This window comes from Schistocerca americana, chromosome 2, assembly GCF_021461395.2.
Source record: "Schistocerca americana isolate TAMUIC-IGC-003095 chromosome 2, iqSchAmer2.1, whole genome shotgun sequence".
Classification (NCBI taxonomy): Eukaryota; Metazoa; Arthropoda; class Insecta; order Orthoptera; family Acrididae; genus Schistocerca; species Schistocerca americana.
This window is the reverse complement of record NC_060120.1, coordinates 20,496,556-20,516,564: the sequence shown is the minus strand read 5'-3', so window position 1 is coordinate 20,516,564 and position 20,009 is coordinate 20,496,556. Positions and strand designations below refer to the sequence as shown.

The window sequence follows — 20,009 nt, the reverse complement described above, 5'->3', positions numbered from 1 at the left end:
GTGCAACAATTATTCATAGTTTCCTTAAAGGTGGTAATGAGTTAATAGCTCTACTCATATGGTAAATCCTCAACTCTTCAAACAGGTGTTTGTATGAACTTATTAGTTTTGTTTTCCTGCAGTTGAATGTTATAACCATATTTTTTACATTTCACCTGCATCTACATACGTACTCAACAAGTATGGTGGAAGGTATCTTGTATCACTACTAGTCATTTCATTTCCTGTTCCACTTGCAAATAGAGCAAGGGAAAAACTACTGTCTGTTTGCCTCCGTATGAGCCCCAATTTTTCGGTTACCTTATATTCATGAAACTTCCTGGCAGATTAAAACTGTGTGCTGGACTGAGACTCGAACTCGGGACCTTTGCCTTCTGCGGGCAAGTGCTCTACCAACTGAGCTATCCAAGCATGACTCATGCCCCGCCCTCACAGCCTTACTTCTGCCAGTATCTTGTCTCCTACCTTCCAAACTTTACAGAAGCTCTCCTGCGAACCTTGCAGAACTAGCACTCCTGAAAGAAAGGATATTGCGGAGACATGGCTTAGCCACAGCCTAGGGGATGTTTCCAGAATGAGATTTTCACTCTGCAGCGGAGTGTACACTTCCTGGTAGATTAAAACTGTGCCGGACCGAGACTCGAACTTGGGACCTTTGCCTTTCACGGGCCAGTGCCCTACCAATATCCTTTCTTTTAGGAGTGCTAGTTCTTCAAGGTTCGCAGGAGAGCTTCTGTAAAGTTTGGAAGGTAGGGGATGAGATACTGGCAGAAGTAAAGCTGTGAGGACAGGCCGTGAGTCGTGCTTGGGTAGCTCAGTGGGTAGAGCACTTGCCCACGAAAGTCAAAGGTCCCGAGTTCGAGTCTCAGTCCGGCACACAGTTTTAATCTGCCAGGAAGTTTCATATCAGTGCACACTCCGCTGCAGAGTGAAAATCTCATTCTGGACTATGTAATATGCTTAAAATATAATACCTAAACCAATATTGAGAATATAATAAAGAAATTGGATTAATTACTTTTCCACACATCCTCGTATTTTCACACTTTAAATAAAATTAATATTTTTATGATTGGTACAAGTTCATTATTTATAGTCCAATTGTAAACATTCCTGAGGTTTTCTTTTGCTTTCTCTATGGAATTCTGTAATGAAGATGTTGCTGAGATTTCCAAAAAGAATTTTTTCAGTATTATTTGGTGGAGAATACTAAGGGTCGTAAGATATACTACATTTACAAACTCATTTATTAATATATTTTGGTCCTGATAGATGTTTTATTGAAACATTATTTGGGGCGTTTACTACCTTCATCTTCTGTATACTGTTTTCTAAATATAATAGAAACCATTTCTTTGCTGCTACTCTCATTTCTAATTATTGAAGCATTCGTTTGAATTTTAGGGTCAGCATTGTCCAAAAATATATCTGTTACACTGTTACCATTGTCTTGTGTATGGAGTACCACTTCAGTTAACTTCTCTATGACACATGCAGTATTGTATACTTCTGGTACAACAGAAACCAAATTGTACTTCACTATGGAGCTTATATTTTTTTCAGGTAAATCATTAGTTCGTCTTTCCCAACTGATGCTATGGTTTTTGAATATGGTCGTAGTAAAGATAAAGACCTTTAATTTTGTATGTTGCTGTATATTAACTTTCTTTTGTAGATCTATTTTTCTGCCATCAGTTTCATTGTTGGGTTATTGGGTATCGTCACTGTTTTAACTTTTCTGGAGTACTAGAAAAATAATCAACACAAAATTTTCTATTACTTTTGGTTTGTTTATTGGTCTGTCTCTGACCCTTAGCTGTTTGTTTTTTCTGTTCCCTGTTTTATATTCATCCAGCTTGTTTTACTTTTCGTTTCAACATTAAATAATATTTTTGGGAAGATGTCCTTGCAGCAAGCAATACCATCCCGTAGATCTTCTTGTGATCATCATAAGTTTAGGAATTGTGGCTCACTATAGCTCTTTATTTGGGAACTGAGATATTTAAGGGTCTGAGAGCATTTTCTAATACCTGTTGTTATTTACTTGTTTTTACTGATCATTTCTACTGATATGAAACAGATTAAAGTTCAGGATGGAATACCAATATTACGAAAAGGATGGATTGCAACTCATCATATAGAGGAGGCATTAAGTCACAGACATGTGCAACAAAATGTCTAGAGTACATTAAAGCTTTCAGCCAAAAAGCCTTCTTCCAAAATAGAAAATACATACACATTCACGCAAGCACAGCTCACACACGTGTCACCCCTGTTTGTGGCCGGACTGTGAACACCAACAGTACCTGATGTGAGAAGCAGTTGTGGGTGATAGGGATGAGGATGTAGTATGATTAAGGGAGAGAGAAGGTCAACAGGGTGGGTTGGGAGAAAGTGTAGTGCTGTTTGTGGGACATTGTGGGAGCAGGATTGTGCTGTGTGGTGAAGTTTGGAGGTTGGGGAGGTAAAAAGGAGAGATGTAGAGAAGGGGAAAGAGAAGGGGAAAAAGATCAGTGGGTGGTTTGGTGATATAGAAGTCTGTGTAGTGCTGGATTGGGAGAGTGAAGGGGGTAGATGGGTGGAGGACAGGAGAAGGGAACGTAGCATGTACTTGGATATACTTCAGGGAGAGTTCCCACCTGCACATTTCAGAAAAGCAGGTGTTGTTAGGAAGAATCTAAATGGCACAGGCTGTGAAGCAGTCATCAAAGTGAAGCACATTGTTTTGGGCAGTATGTTAAACAACTGTGTGGTCCAGATGTGTCTTCTTAAGAGTTCATGCGAACAGATAGCTTGTTAGTTGCAATGCCCATGTGGTTGCAGTTTAGTTCATAGATCACATGGCTACTTTCACAGGTAGCCCTATCTTTGAGGGGATGGAAGATGCATGTGACTGGACTGGATTAGGTAGTAGTTGGAGGATATGGAGGAAAGGTCTTGCATCTAGGTCCATTGCAGGATGTGAGACGTGAGGCAAGAGGCTGGGGTCAGAGGCAAAGTAGAGATGGACGAGGATATTGCTTAAGTTAAATAAAATACCACTGTGGGAGTTGTGGGAAGGATAGTGGGTAGGCAGGCTAATCATCATTTTGGTTTCTGACATAGATACTGATTTAAGAGAGAATTACTCCTTGTCACCAAATGGTGTGTGTAGGAGGCGGTCGTTGACTGGAGATATAAGGCATGGGAGGCAAGGTGTGGAAAGTAATTTCAATGTTTGGAGGCCTCAGTGAGACCCTTGGTGTATTTGGAAAGGAACTGTGTATCCACCTGTGCTTCTTTAGTGACAGTCTTGATGGAAGGGACTTCTTGATATGGAGTGGGTGCCAGATTTTGGGAGTGGAGGTATTGGTGGTGGTTGGTAGGTTTGATTGTGGACTGAAGTACAAATCCTTGGGGCACTGTGAAAAGTAGTGTTCAATAGGGATAGGCCAATGGCATTTGGGATGTTAGTTTAAAGGGAGGTAGTATAAACAGTGATAAAGAAGGTGCCATGTGATAAAGGAACAGAAACAATGGCGAGTGGGTGGAGGAAATGGTTGGTGTCTTTTAAGTAGGAGGGTCGGCTTTGGATAATGGGCTAAAGGTGTTGGTACACGAGAGCAGAGATTCACTCAGTGAGGCACAGCAACCAGTCACAATGATATGTCATAGCTGGCTGGGTTTGCAGACTTGAGGAAGCATTTCGAAGGTAAGAATGCAGGTAATGGTGGGGTTGGGGAGAGATAGGATCGGTTGAGAGGTTCTGGGATGAGCATAAGGATTTTAGGAGGAATTGGAGAACTTATTCAATTTCTTTAACAGGTACACTGTGACAGGGTTTGTAAGAATCTGAATCTGACAGCTGGCAGAGTGCTTCCCTTTGTGAGGCTCCACCATTGTACTTTTGAACTGCTGGGATTGCATGATGGAGATGTGTCAGATTTATTCACCTACAAACTCTGCTACTGTGACCCCATTCCAGAAATCCAACTGGATCCTTCCCAATAACACCAGCTTTTCTGAATTGCACAGGTGGGGCCTCTCCTGCTGTACATCCTATGTTCATGTAACCCCCATGACCTCAAACTTCACTAGTCCCTGTCTTCCACCTACCCGTCCCCTTTCCTGCCCCACTGCCCCACTCCAGCACTACACGGACTTCTATTTCACCAATGCACGCACTAGTCTTCTGACCGTGTTCCCACCATGTCCCTGCACTCGCTCACAAGCAGCACTACACTCCCCCCCCCCCCCCCCACCATATTACCCCTCCCCCTCCCCACTCAATATCTCCTCTTTACTCCCATTACCCCCATCAGATTGGAGATGTGTGTGTGTGTGTGTGTGTGTGTGTGTGTGTGTGTGTGTGTCCTCTTGGCTGAAAGCTTAAATGTTCCTTTGTGCCTGTCTGTGACTCAACATCTCATCTATATGGTGAGTAGCAATCTGTCTTTCCATAATATTGTTATTTCTGTTCATATGGGTACTTACGGAAATCTGTGCTGCAGATTCAGTTTAAATAATGTAGAGAATGTTCTATCTACATTGTTTTTTTCAGTACATGTTCTTCCTGGTACTGTCAGACCTAATTTCAATGGAAATTGCTGTGCAAATTTGCAATATAAGCTTTATTGTGCTTTATAGATTGAAAAATTAGGCCTGTGTTACATTTAACAGAAATTTGGTTAACACAAGTTACTTAAACATACTGGATAATGTTAAAGCATCAGTTACATGACAAGAATAGACACTAACACAGGTATTCACCACCAAATCAGCTCAGATCAAGCACTACAAACTATTGATAGCTTCTGTTTGCATATGACAAAATACCTGTACATTTCAGTTAGCTGCCATCTTGTGAAAGACTGCGATGATTTTTTTGTTTCTTATGAACCTACTGTAATTTACAAATAGTGTTCCAAACATTTACACTGCTGCGTTTCAGACCTTCACAGTTACATGCTTATCTCTCATTTGTGTTGTACTGGCTGCTAATTTTGATGCCAGAAAAAAATTTTATTAATCAAAATCATGTTCCATTGTCAATGTAATGATGTTACCCTGATCCCCTTCTTTTTGTCGCTACGTTGGAGGGCCAGCCTTTCAGTTTTGTTTGTTTTTTTTTTTTTTTTTTTTTTTTTTTTTTTTTTTTTTTTTTTTTTTTTTTTTTTTTTTTTTTGCCTCATTGATTACTTTCAGGGCACTGTCTTGTTACTATTATAGGGGGTAAAACACTGATTTGGTAACTGTATGCTGTGGCTTAATAATTGAGTTGCTGGTTATCAGAGAATAGTTTCCCGTGTTTTATTTTTCGGTATAGTTTATAAAGCACTAGCAGTCTGCTACAGTTTCACATGGGTAGCACTAAATATCTACAATCTGGTAGCTTTCTTGGCTTACTGTTTCTTTTTTTTTAAACTGTTCGGTAGGTAGAGTTATGGTTAAAATTCAGAGGACAATATTAGATAACTGAATATCATCAATTTCACGCAACTTACTGCAACCTGCCTGTCAATGGGAGTTGGGTTTAAAGGTGCCAAGGCTGCTCATTAGTCAGTGGGGCAGCCACCAGCTGACTTTGTGCTCTATACTGGCTATGAGAGCTGGTTGTTTGCAGGCAGTCGCTGCTGTGCCCTGCTCCTGCCCCCACAGGCAGTGCAGTAACTCACAGCTCCAATCATTTCCATGAGATGTCACTCCAAACACCAGTGAAAGATAGAACAGATAACATTTGTTCCTCCTAAAAACTTGCTGACTCCAGTGGGAGTGAGGTGCAAGTATAAAAACCTCTGGAAGAGTTGCTTAGATCAGCCTTCACATTCGGGCGGATAAAGGTGGCTGAGGACTTGAATTTATAATAAATATGAAAGGAGAATATCTGTATAACTTCTGGTAATAGTAATTTCATGTGGCTCAATGGCTTGATGCGAGTCTTTCAATTGGATGTCTCTTTGGTGACTTGTGTGTGTCTAACCAGTTAACCAACCAGGGAAAAGTGGTTTGCAGTTTAATGTGGAATCCAAAGTTATCCAAATGTGTAAAGGGGCACTTTTAATGTGGATTCCTAACCACGTTTCATTTCTGTTGAGTCTCGACATCATTGAGAAGTGAATGCTAGGTTAAAAGGCATCCTGGAACCTTTTGGTTTCTAGGCATGTGCTTCAATGCTAGATCACCATACCTGACGCTGATTCTGATAAAGCTTCGCTGCTCTCTGGAGTTATGGTGGCTGTACTATTAGGTGTCAATGTATTTGTTTTCACAGTAGTGGAAGTCTTCAATTCATCCTCTTTTCACAACGTATTTGTAAGTTATGTGCATAAGACGTCCCTGTGAATCAGTCTATCTATTAAAACCAGATGAAAATCTGTACAGGGGTTCATGAGATCAGTCAGAACATAAAAATAGAAAGTGCGGATGGGACATCAAAGAGATACTGTATCAATTACATCTATAACAGATTTTTTTTTACTGACAAGTGTAATAATTGTGTTGTGTTTAAGGATTTTGAATTTTCTGCACTTACTCAACATTCAGTAATTATTGTATTATTTGCTTGGTACTTATAGTCTCTCCCTCTCTTTCTTCGTCGAGGTATATCATATACCTAATTCTAGGTACTGGAAGACATAGCAGTTTTGAGACACTGTACTGTAAGGAATGGCTGAACTTGGCAGTATAAATGTATTTCCAACATGTTTTGAAATTTAAAAAAAAAATAGTATGTAGACTGTAAACTTCAAAATGTGAGGCAGTTGTCTGTTGAAGATCACTACTTATTGTTACAGCTACCATTGTCTATATTCTGAAGCACCAAATAAAATGGCACAAGCATGCATACTCAAATATAGTGATATGTAAGAACAGGTAGAATACGATGCTGCGGTCAGCAATGCCTATATAAGACGATAAGTGTTTGGCATAGTTATTAGATCAGTTACTGCTGCTGCAATGGCAGGTTATCAAGATTTAAGTGAGTTTAAACGTGGGGTTATAGTCGGCGCACAGCGATGGGACACAGCATCTCTGAAGTAGCGATGAAGTGGGGATTTTCCCATATGACCATTTTATAAGTGTACCATAAACACCAGGAATCAGGTAAAACATCAAATCTCTGACATCGCTGTGGCTGGAAAGAGATCATGCAAGAATGGGACCAATGATGACTGAAGAGAATGATTCAACATGACAGAAGTATAACCCTTCTGCAAATTGCTTCAGATTTCAGTGCTGGGCCATCAAGTGTCAGCTTGCAAACCATTCAGCAAACCATCACTGATATGCGCTTTCGGAACCGAGGGCCCACTCCTGTACCCTTGATGACTGCACGACACAAAACTTTATGCCTCGCCTGGGCCCATCAACACAGACTGTTATAAATGGAAACATGTTGCTTGGCCAGATGGGTCTAGCTTCAAATTATATTGAGTGGATGGACGTAGACAACCTCAATGAATCCATGGCCCCTGCATGTCAGCAGGGGACTGTTCAAGCTGGTGGAGGCTATATAATGGTGTGGATGCTTGATACGGGACCCCTGAAACGTGTAGATACGATTCTGACAGGTGACACATACTTAAGCATCCTATCTGATCACCTGCGTGCATTCATGTCCATTGTGCATTACAACGGACTTGGGCAATTCTAGCAGGACCTTGTGACACCTCACATCTCCAGGATTGCCACAGAGTAGCTCCAGGAATGCTCTTCTGATTTGCTGGCCTCCAAACATGAACATGATTGAGCACATCTGGGATGGGTCCTACACAATATTAGGCAGGTGTACCAATTTCTTTGGCTCTTCAGTGTATTATATCCTCAAAGATTATTGCTAACTCTATTTGAAATTGAAAATATGTGCTGGTTTCTTTCTTTTTTTATCTAGTCCTGTAATTACATTTTCTTTCTCCAGTTCTAGTTTAAAGCCATTTGCATTGATGATTCTTACTGTTTATTGCTTTATTTTAGCTACATGAAAATTCGCGGTGCAAATCAGATGGGGGAAGTTCCTTCAAATTATCGTTGTTACAAATGTCATCAGCCTGGGCACTGGATAAAGAACTGTCCTTTAGGCACAAACTTGGTAATTTTGGTTAATCATTCTTCAGATTTGGTGGTACTGTTTTTTCTTGAAGTTCAGGATGTAACTACTATTTTTGTTCCAGGAACCAATTGAAATAAAAAAGAGTACTGGCATTCCTCGTAGTTTTATGGTTCCAGTTGAGGGACCAAGTGTACCTGGGGCCATGATGACACCAACAGGACATTTTGCTGTACCAGCAATAGATCAGTGAGTGCTCATCTAAACTGTATAAAATTTTGTTTGTGTTGAGACATTAATCCCAGCAGTTGGTTTAGTTGAAGTTACATGCATTTATCTTTTCTGTTGCGTAAACACACATAACAACATAGAGATATCACTAGCTTTTAGGCTACCAGTTTAAGGTAAGAATACCTTGTCAGCAAGCAATGAATGTTATCCTTTTAGAAAATCCGTTGGTATTCTCTTCCCCTTTTAAAAAATAAAATCCCAATAGATGAAAATCCAGAAGAGCCTTTGTATGGAAAACTACTTTTCAACTGAAAACCAATCGTAACATAGGTCTACAAAATTTCTGTGTTAATGATGTTTTCTTTGTTTCTTTTTTGAACCCAAAGTATTTTTACCAACATATGACCAGTTTCTATGCCTTAGGCACAATCTTCTTTGTCATGCATACCTTATCAGTGTGAAGTGCATTATCAGACTGCTGCTTTTGAAACTGATGTTTACGTTCACATGTATGTTGATAAAAAAAAGTTGCGGATGAGATGCAAAATATTTGATACTGATAAAAGTAATATGATTGCAAGACCTCAGTTATGATGTCACCATTTCATTTTATTGTTGTGTAGTTCACATTTTTTGGCTGTAGTTAATGGAGGTTAGCACTCATCCCACTGATATTAAGGTCATTAAGGATGGAACATGAAAACCTGGGGTCCGAGTAAGCAGAGAAGGTTATTATTTAAAGCCCAGTTGTTTCAGATACGAATCCACTGCGCCACCAAGTTTTATTTACCAGTTGAGTTGCTGTTTTCTTTCTCGTTTCTGAGTGAGTGACACTTTTCCAGAAAATCATAAAAGTATGAAGCATAATTACTGGCCAGTATGTACTCACAGGAGCAATGAAAGTACTGTGATGTACTCACATAAACATACATTCAGTGTCCTAACTTTTGGAACTATCAGTTTTTTAAGTGTGTGTGTGTGTGTGTGTGTGTGTGTGTGTGTGTGTGTGTGTGTGTGCGTGCGTGCGTGCGTGCGTGCGTGCGTGTGCTGACATTTCTGAAGGTAAGTACTTCCCAGCATTTCTGCCTCGTGTTTATATTGAATACATATTCAGGCTGTTTCAAGTGCAGTTTTATACTTGACATTAAAAGTGAAGTTCACTCAAGAAAACTGTAAAATGGAGATGGAATGCTGGCCAGTACTTACCTTCAGGAAATGGAAGTATTAATACTGGCAACATGCACAGGTAAAAATACATGACACTACCCTAGAATTGATTGGGGAAGGTTAAAAAGGGTTTAAACTTTAAAAGATGAAAAAATGGAGTGGTACATCTGAAAAGAAGAAAAAGATCGTGATGGTGATCTCGAGTCAGATATGGCGAAATGGTGAAGGAACTGTCTTTTCTTGTAAAGTGGGCACAAAATAACTTCTCTTGTACCTGCTCAGATTGCACACTATGCAAGGGGGCAGGAGTAGTGGTGGGGGTTCCATTGTGAGCAGCCACAGCATAGTAGGGGTGTACAATTTGACAGCTGAAGCCTGCTCACAAATGGAACAGCTATTGAGTGTGCAAACAATTGCATTACCAGATTGTGCCAGTGTGACCAATAATTCAGTGAGTCAGTAGTTTCTGTTAGGTGTACCAAAGTGAAAACTGGTGCATAAACAACTGATAGAACTGCTTCTGATGGATGGAGTGCACAGCTTGGATGGCGAGAGCAGCCCCTTCAGAACAAAGGGAGTGAACACATCTATTGCTGAACAATTATGCAGAAGTGGCTACTTTCACTCGTAGGGGTTTCATTTGATGTGGCTGTAGTTCTACATCTCTTTTCTGAGTTTAAAAAACAAATGAGAAGCAGGTTAAGGAATTAAACTTTCTGGCAGATTAAAACTATGTGCCTGACGAGGATTCACACTTGGAACCTTGCTTTTTGGGGGCAATGCTCTTACCGGTATAGTTAGCCAAACAGACTTGGCCTCACAGCTTTACTTCTGCCAGTACCTCTCAGCAGTGTTTAACCTGGATAGATTATTTGGTAATAGAATTACTGCCAAAAGGGAAGGATTAGAGTTTGAGTAATGTTGTGATCATTTGTCCTATCCTGTCAGGAAATTTCAGATCCGAAGACACTCTGCTGTGGAGTGGAAGATTATTTAGGGTAAGGAATCAGTGGAGAAATTAACAAATGCTACAAGTACTCAGAGTAATTGCCAGAATCCCTTGTTATTCCAGTTTTGTTGTTTTATACATGCTTTCTTATATTGATTTAGCATTGTCTGTTGAAGATCATTATGATATATAAACTGTTTCTGGAACACTTCTAGGAATGTCATGTTATTTGTTAACTGGCAATGAAGGTCTTCCCCAGAAGGCACTTGTAAAATAATCCAGTCTTGTCCATATAATAGTTCTAGAGCAGGAGCGGCCAAGATTTTGGCTCAGTCTCACTACATGTTACCCCCACTGCCATGCCACACTGAGTGTGAGAGAGGGAGGGGAACTGTGCCACATTTCAATGGCAATCCAGTCACAGTGCATGCTGCTTGGTTTTATATTTCACATTTCTAAACACCATAGATCACAAACAAAACAAAGTTTCATTATTATTTAATTATTTTTGGTGTGTGAAAGAGATAATATAATTTTTATCTGGTACAAACTGTCAGCAAATGGACAGATGCAGACCATTTCACAGAGTTTCACGCTCAAGTTGCCATGTAATCACGACTTATTTAGTTTCTACTACTACCACTCCTCAGCTTTGCAGCTCTTGAAGGGCCTTGACCTGCATCACAATATCCTGCCATTCTATCCGATCCATGGCTTTCCGTCTCCATCCTCTGACACCCAGCTTTTTCATGTCTTCTTCAACTCCATCCACCCACCTCTTTCTGGGACGTCCCCTTTGCCGTCTGCATCCAGCCTTGCCATAAAAAATCGTCTTACATGCTCCGTCTTCTTCTTTTCTGACCACGTGCCCTGCCCACCGCAGTCTTCTTATTTTAATGGTAGTGACAATGTCAGGTTCTTCAAAAAGGCGTTGTAGTCATGCATTCATACGAATGCGCCAAACTTCTTGATCATATATTGGGCCATATATTTTACGTAGCACCTTTCTCTCCCATATGCTAAGGATCCTTTCCTCATTTACAGTCATGATTTTGGCACCATATGTAACAAATGGTCTTATAATTGTTTTGTGAATGAGGATTTTGGATTTTCGTGATAGAAGCGAACTCCTAAGAGTGGGTAACGCGGCAAAATAGCATCTGTTACCTGCTGATAGTCTGGCTTTCACCTCACTGCCAGTGTCATTTGTCTCAGTGATAGTCGACCCAAGGTACTTGAAGTCTCTCACCCTTTCAAACTCCCTGTTGGCTATCCTGAGATTTGGTAGGTTTTGTTGGTTGGTCATTGCCATATATTATTTAGTTTCACACTCATAAAAAGGTCTCTCACACAAATATGTTGGCCAAAATATTGTAGCACTTTTGTAACCTCATTATGGAAACTTTGAAACTATACCTAAAGAAAGCAGTGTTGACGTCCAGGACAGTTTTAATGTGAAAAGATTTGTCATTAACACTGGAATCACTATTCATGTCAATAAGTTAAATCTGCACTTGCACAGGTGCACTTTCAGCTGAAACGGCAAATGATCTCGAAAACAGCTTTGGGGGAACAGATGTAAGATTCACAGTGTCCACAAAATATTTATAAAACTATCCTTGTAGGTCTTCCAAGGCCACATGGAATTCCTTAAACCTCGGGTTTTCTTAAATGCAGTGAACTCATGGACTGTCTGTGTCAGTATGTGTCCCTTCTGTAACGTGATTTTCTTTTTAAAAGCATCTCCATCAAATCAGCGATAAGTTGCCTTGCACTATGGACAGTGTAAAGTCAGGTATGCTTAAAAAGCGAATTCTGCACATACATTGTGTATGTTATACTTTTTGTTCTTGCACTCCATTTTCCTTTCACAAATTCAACACTAGCGAGAGATAAATTGAAAAATTGTTCCAGCCCAGATCACGTCAGATATGATCTGGTGTTCCAGGGATGCCTCTTCACTTACCCAACGTACTTTTCAATGATATATGAATTCGCCATGCTCTAGTTCCATTGAAAACCGTTGCAACTGAGAATGGAATCATGTGCAAGACTTCAGAAATTTTACTATTCGTATCATCAATTTCTTCACCAGCTCAGGTCTGCAAATTTAACACAAAGTGCTTTTTGATGTACAGTGGATCCCATCTGTCGATCTTTGTAATTTTTTGCTGCTTCATTGTCAACTAAATCTTTCTTTTCTGCATGATACTGGAATTTTGTTTCATAGCAAATATGCAGTAGCTGTCACACATAGGAGAATTGAGAATTCTCATCCCTCTCTTTTATCGTTCCCATTTGTTCATATCATGAACAAGTAGCTAAGGTTATACAGTGATGACATCACAACTCTGCTGAACTAATAGTTGTGCTGACCGAAAACTGGTGCATCGGAGTACTAAATGAAATATTGCACTGTACCAAGTACTTCTGAGGAGGACTGTGCAGAGCCGAGTGCCTGGCCACGCCTTGGCCTGCCTGCAGCCAGCACACATTGCATGTGTGCACTTTGGGTCACTGTGGCCGGCCTTGTTCTAGAGTATATCCTTTTGAAAGAATTGGCAGTTCATATAGTTCACAAATTTCGAACTGCAGATTTGCTCTACTTGGCCACTTGCTTAATGTTTAAGGTCATATCATTTTTTGTCCAGTAATGTACCAGAGCCAGCTCTCAAGTATTGAGGTAAAGGTTATGAGCTTTTCTTTCTACGGTAGTTCATTTGAAGGACTATTATGAGTGTTCGTTTCACCAGTTGTGCGAGACTCTTCCCAATGTTAGAAATTTAACAACCTGTTTTTTCTTAGTATTTATTTATACCACAGAGCTTAGAGCTTTTATGGAAAGTGGAATTTTTGTGTTTTATGATCATACAGAAGGTGAACTGAAGTAAGCCCAACTTAGACCCTCACTTTGTAACTGCGTCCCCTCAAAGGCAAATTTGAAGTTTGTCACCTAACAAGTGACACTTAAATCATTTGGTTAGACATTCTGAGAACACAGTACACCTTTCTCGGCAGTTGAACCTTGTAACTAATTCATCATTGTTTCCTTGACCATAGACAACACTGTGCAAAGAAACAATGATGATATGACCTATCAAAACATCCATTATTTATTGCATCTCCCAAAAAGTGCAAATAATCAAACATTTTAACCAATCAAACACTTATAATTTATCCAAATGTGGAAGTTTGTAGAATATTCCTATATTTATACATATTTATAATCCAGTATAAAATGATGTAAGTAAATTGTGTTCGCCAGTGTTTCCTAGAAGTCACTTTCTATTACGAGGTAGTGTCATTTATAGAAATCGTGGACATGAAAAAGAGGAGATGTTACTGGGTGAAATTGGTGGGACCTGGTGATCAATCTCTCTATTGTTTTCTCAGTTGTCTGGGTCCAGCGTTATTTTCTGTATTACTGTTCTCCTATGTCAACATTATTAATAATGTTATTTTCATTGCAGTCAGGCGTACAAGGAAGGGAAGAAAGAGAAGCCACCATTTCAGCATGAACCAGAACCTATTATTCAGAAACCAGAAATACCAGAAGATTTACAATGCTCTGTTTGTAAAGATTTGCTAACAGATGCTGTCATGATACCATGCTGTGGCAATTCATTTTGTGATGAATGTGAGTCTATTAACTTCTATCTTTTTTGGCTGGTATAATTAGTAGCATTACTCAATGTGTTTCTTCTGAACTAGTAGAAATTTTGGTTTGAGGATAGAGTAAATTTATTCATCATACTGACACACTCGATTGATTGGAGTGGAACCAGTGGATGTGCAGACTGCGCAGTTGCATTTGTCATTCTGAGTATGATTCTCTCTCTCTCTCTCTCTCTCTCTCTCTCTCTCTTTCTCTCTCTCTCTCTCTCTCTCTCTCTCTCTCTCTCACACACACACACACACACACACAGGCAGCAAATGACAATATATTCCAAGGTGCAACATTTTGCTAGGGGCTCCTACTAGCAGGAGGAAGTAAAGAGAGTGAGAAGGCTTAGATTATAAGAAAAGTTACATGAGAACTAATTCAAGAACTTATATCAAAGGAGAATGAGAGGGAAGAATGTGTTGTTGGTATTGGATGAGGTTATAAAACGAGGATTCAGAAGTGAAACAAATGGCTGTAGGAGTATGTTAATTCAGCTAAAAAGATGGAAAAATTACGAAGCTTAGAGGGCAGGGGGTTAAACGAAAGTAAAAGGAAAGAACTGGAAAAGAAACAATTATAGACGGAAGAACATGACCAGAAAAATTACTTTGAGTTCAGACCAGGGGCCCTATTCTGTATCTTTTCACCATTGTGCCGATCGTTTCGGTACTCAAGAGCAGTGGACGGTCTAGTACTCGAATTAGAGTCCCTGCATTATTCAGTATGCATTTCGGTAGCGATACAGTTTGGGTCTAGAGAACCGAAGCACTGTTGTCGGTTCGCGTTGCTCAAGCCAATCAAAAGCAATCGGCCGCACATCCGTGCATGCGCACTGCAGCACGCACAGCGCCACGAACACGAAGCAGCTAGCAGACGACACAGGTGCTCTATTCTTTGCAATACTGAACTTGCGTTTTCGCAGTATGAAGTGTTGCTAAAATACCAGCGGAAATGTCGGACGAAAATGAGGTTAGTATGTTCACAGTTCAGTGACACTGAAAGAGTGTTAAGGATTGCTGTTATTATTGTCATTTATGGGTATTTTATTTGAAACAAAACAGCAACCCTGGGTATGGAGGGGGGGGGGAGACCTTGATTTTCAGTTTTCATCATCTTTTAATAGATTAAGGTTTTATTTAAGTACTCTGAAAAGGATTTTGCTGAATTTTTTTTTTTGAGCATTTGAAGAGCACTTTCCTACCACGTGTGTTTATGTGCCACGCCCACATTTCTGTCGCCCTCATTACATTTTTGTCGCCCTCATTACATTTCTGTCGCCCTCATTACATTTCTGTCGCCCTCATTACATTTCTGTCGCCCTCATTACATTTCTGTCGCCCACATTACATTTCTGTCGCCCACATTACATTTCTGTCGCCCACATTACATTTCTGTCGCCCACATTACATTTCTGTCGCCCACATTACATTTCTGTCGCCCACCCCACATTTCTGTCGCCCACTTTTCTGCATATATTTTAGATCTTTATATCCCCTACATTGCACGTTAGGAATTTTTTTTTTTTTTCCTGAGTGTGTTGGCTACCCTGGGAATGCAACGGTTGGTATTCTTTTGTTTCTGCTGTTGGTAAACAACATGCTTTCAAACACGCGGTTAGTTCTGTTCAAGTGCGATTGCGAGTAGTTGTTATACTTACATTTGGAGTGCTTGTTTAGTGTGTTTTGTTGTGTTTATTGAAGATGGCTAAACATAAAGGCATTTTTGAGAAACGACAATTTATAGGAAACCTCTTTAGAAAGCTTTCTGTACAAGAGGTTATGTTGCCTGGCAATGATGTCTCTAATTGTAATTCTTCAACAAGGGCATCATCAAAGAAGCTCTCACCATTTCAAGAGAGTTATAACAAATTTATTGTAAGTGACGAGGGGTGCAGTAACATTATTATAAATTTGAGAGTGTTATCAGATGTAATTTCTAAATTTGTACAATGTAGACAGTGTGGTGAGTCACAGAGTTTGAAAATTTGTGAGAGAGCCAGTGGGAGAAAAGGCCTAGCAATTGCTTTGGATTTAATTTGCACTAAATGTTCATCTGTGATTTAATTTATGAGTTCTTCAAAACCAGATCCAAGTGGCCCTTATGAAATCAATACTAGATTAGTTTATGCCTTACAATCCATTGGCAAGGGCATGGATACAGGGAGAACATTTTGTTCAGTGATGAACTTACATCAACCACCAAATAAATTTGAAAGACTGACTGTAATATTAGAGAAAGCTGTATGTGAGGTCAGCGAGGAAAGCATGAAACTGGCTGCTAGGGAAGCAGTGGAAGAAAATGATGGATGTTCGGATATTGCAGTTGCACTTGATGGAAGTTGGCAGAAAAGGGGAAATACTTCTCTGAGTGGAGTAGTGACTGCCATGAGTGTAGACACCAGTAAAGTGTTAGTTGTGGAGATAATGTCCAAATATTGCAAATGTTGTAAAGTCAATGAACATAAAGAATGCAACTGTGTGGCTAATTTTAGAGGAACAAGTGGTGGTATGGAAATTCATGGAGTACAACAAATATTTCATTGCTCCGTAGAAACAAGAGGCGTACGGTACACCAAATATTTGGGTGATGGTGACAGTAAGGCATACAACAATGTGGTGAACTCTAAGCCATATGGAGATGCCATTATTAACAAAACAGAATGTGTAAGCCATGTTCAAAAACATTTGGGAACAAGGCTGAGAAAACTAACTGTTGATTTCAGAGGAAAAAAATTAGAAGATGGAAAATTGTTGACCAGGCAGGGTCTGTTAGCTAAAACTGAAATTGAAAACTTGCAGGTATGCTATGGGCAGCCAATTAGGAGAAATAAAGAAAATTTGGAAGCAATGAAGAGAGATGTTTGGGCCATATTCTTCCATAAGTCCTCTACTGATAAAAGCCATCTCATGGATTGTGTCCATTAGGAGAAAATTCATGGTGCAAATACAATAGGGTTCGGGCAACTGGAGAATCTTATTCTCACCAGCATTCTCTTCGTGCTGCTGTTATTACAGCAATTACACCTATTTTCAGAGACTTGGCTCACTCTGACTTTCTAAGGAAATGTCTGCATGGGCAGACACACAACCCAAATGAATGTTTCAACAGCATAATTTGGAACCGCCTTCTTAAAACTGTATTTGTGTGCTTGCATACAATGAAACTAGGAGTTCATGACGCTGTCATTACATTCAGTTGTGTTAATATTGGAAAATGTTGGGTACTGAAAAAGTTGGGAATTAATCCTGGTGAAAATATGATCAATGGAAGGTGAAAAAGAAGCTGGACGACCTGCTAGGGGCCAAAGAAGGGCCATCATATGCGGCAGGACAGTTTTGATTAACTGTAAGTAACGAATTTCAGAAGTTTTTTCTTTAAAGTCAATTTCCTGCAAACTAAAATTTTCAGTACATATGGCCCATTATATCAGAAACTATCATAGATAAATGAATGAAATTTTCAGAGACTCTGCATAACATAAAAAGCCACCTCTGGTACTACATTCATTAATATTTCCCCATTGGAAAGTTCACAAAAAAATATTTTCTGCAGAAAAACTTAATATTTTTTGTTAATAAATTTAAAAAAGTATTTCTTCAAAACTATAAAATGGAGAAAATAGATATTAGTACAGTTGACTCTATTAGCATCATGTAACATACAGTAAACATGTTAATGACCTGCATCAAATAGTTCTTTCAGAAATGGGTCAAATATGTACCTAAATTAACATGGGTTAGATAGGCAGGGTGAAGTCCTCTTAATAAGCTCTTTGGTATGTAAAGATTTCAGTGTGCAATGATTATAAATTAGATTACCGTATTTACTCGAATCTAAGCCGCACTTTTTTTCCGGTTTTTGTAATCCAAAAAACCGCCTGCGGCTTTATAATCGAGTGCAAAGTAAGCGGAAGTTCTGAAAAATGTTGGTAGGTGCCGCCACAACTAACTTCTGTCGTCGAATATATGTAACGCTACGCAGGCACAAAGACAAATACTGGCACCAAAACCTCTGCGTCAGTAAATAAATAAAAAAAAAAAAAAAGGTCTGCATTTTCATACATTATCCAACAAAGTAAATACAAATTCCGTATTGTTCCTCTTCGAACGTAGCAGCATTTCAATGTACTACGAAAATCCGACTGGCAAGACTGTTTGGGATATTTGTCAATATGGCCAACTCTGCGTTCTGAATTTTTTCCTAACTTTGAGAAGAAATCGTTGCTAATAGGAACTTTCATGAATTGTGAATCACATACAGTATTCTCTTCACCATAAGAATAATACAAATATAAACATTTTGCCATGTATTCTTTCGTGTTTGCTGCTATCTCATTTAAATCCTGTCCGCCTAATAAACTACGAAACTAGAGCGAGACAACAGCAGACGCGGAAGAATATACATACCATGTCATGTTTATATTCGTATTATTCTTATGCCTAATAGTGATACAGTCAGAAATGAAGCACGGCAATTGACTAGATTTTTAAATCTAAGATGACTAATTTCTGGGCATAATGTAATGTACTAAAGAGGCGTCTGCAAAGATTTTCAAACGGAAAAAATTTTCGCTAAATTCTCGTTCAGAACATCATCTATCATATGCAATCTATTATTTGGTTCTTGTTGATCATTATCAAAGAAAGCAGCAGTGTAAGTAGCAATGAATAGCAATCTCTTGCCATTGTTTCGCTAATGAGACGATTCCTCTCTATGTTTTTTTAAAATGTAAGCGGCGGTAGCATGCACAAAAGCAAGCCATGCTGCGAGCGGCGACAGGCCGTAAACCCTCATTTTCAGAATGCGACAAACAATGCAAATGACACAGTACAGTAATGCATTTTCAGCTTTGAGTGACGGAAACACCTATAACAAAGAGAACTGCACTTGTCAGATCAAAGAAAAATAAGCAATCAATTCAAACCAGACGAAGCACGTGAAAAAGGAAGGGTACCCGTATAAATACGGACGGAGCGCCTGACGCATAACAACGGCTACGTGGTAAAGCTTAACTGCTAAGCTTACGACTCGAACCAAACTACTACAGCTGTATCATCATTCATTCAACCTAAATTGTGTCTCATATTACAATGGACCAACTTTGTTTCGATTTGGAAATGCGGCCTAAAACTTTTCTCTCCCCTTGAAATTCGAGTCTCAGATTTCAGGTGCGGCTTAGATTCGGGAAAATTTTTTTTCCTCGATTTCGAGTCTCATTTTTCAGGTGCGGCTTAGATTCGAGTGCGGCTTAAATTCGAGTAAATACGGTAAAAAAAAAAAAAAAAGGAGAAAAATATTTTGTTTGTACATCATTCACAGTGTCAAAAATTTCTCTATTGGGTTTGATATTTTCTTCACCTAAGTACAACAACACTGCCAGCACATCTGTTTATACGTCACAAACTACTGACATATATGTGTCATTAAATAATTTTGGAAATCTAAGATTTTATGATGCTTCATGCAACTCCAATTGGTTTTTTTAAAATTGACTTTGTATTATGTAATATTGTTATTTATGAAAAAAAGTTCTAATGATATATTAAAAATATTGTTTCTATAAACATTCAGTAAAGTAAATTACATTATTATTGTGTTGTATGGGACAGAATATTAACTTAAAGCCATTGTTAATAAAAGACTATAAAATTGTTTTTTTTTTTCATCCAAACAGAGAAATGGAGAGATTACAGGATTTCGAAAAGGATAGACTGCTACCCACCATATACCATGCTACATGTTGATTTGCAGACAGGCATGTCAAAAAGACTGTCAAACAAGTAAAGTTTCAGCCAAAAAGACCTTTCATCTGAATCAGAAACAAACACACACACACACACACACACACACACACACACACACACACACACACGGAACTGGTGTCTGGCTGCCATTGACACCTATCATCTCTCTCTCTCTCTCTCTCTGTGTGTGTGTGTGTGTGTGTGTGTGTAATTCAGAAGAAGGCCTTT

At 39.2% G+C, this 20,009-nt stretch overlaps 1 protein-coding gene across 1 annotated transcript in view; it reads left to right on the top strand.

The window, feature by feature from the left end:
* Positions 1-20,009, top strand: part of LOC124596394 (E3 ubiquitin-protein ligase RBBP6) — a gene marked incomplete in the record, with an annotated part of 290,964 nt that overhangs the window by 123,644 nt on the left and 147,311 nt on the right. Inside the window, 3 exon segments of the mRNA XM_047135519.1 lie at positions 7,954-8,068; positions 8,151-8,275; positions 13,844-14,010. Coding sequence (XP_046991475.1) covers positions 7,954-8,068; positions 8,151-8,275; positions 13,844-14,010 — 407 coding nt within the window.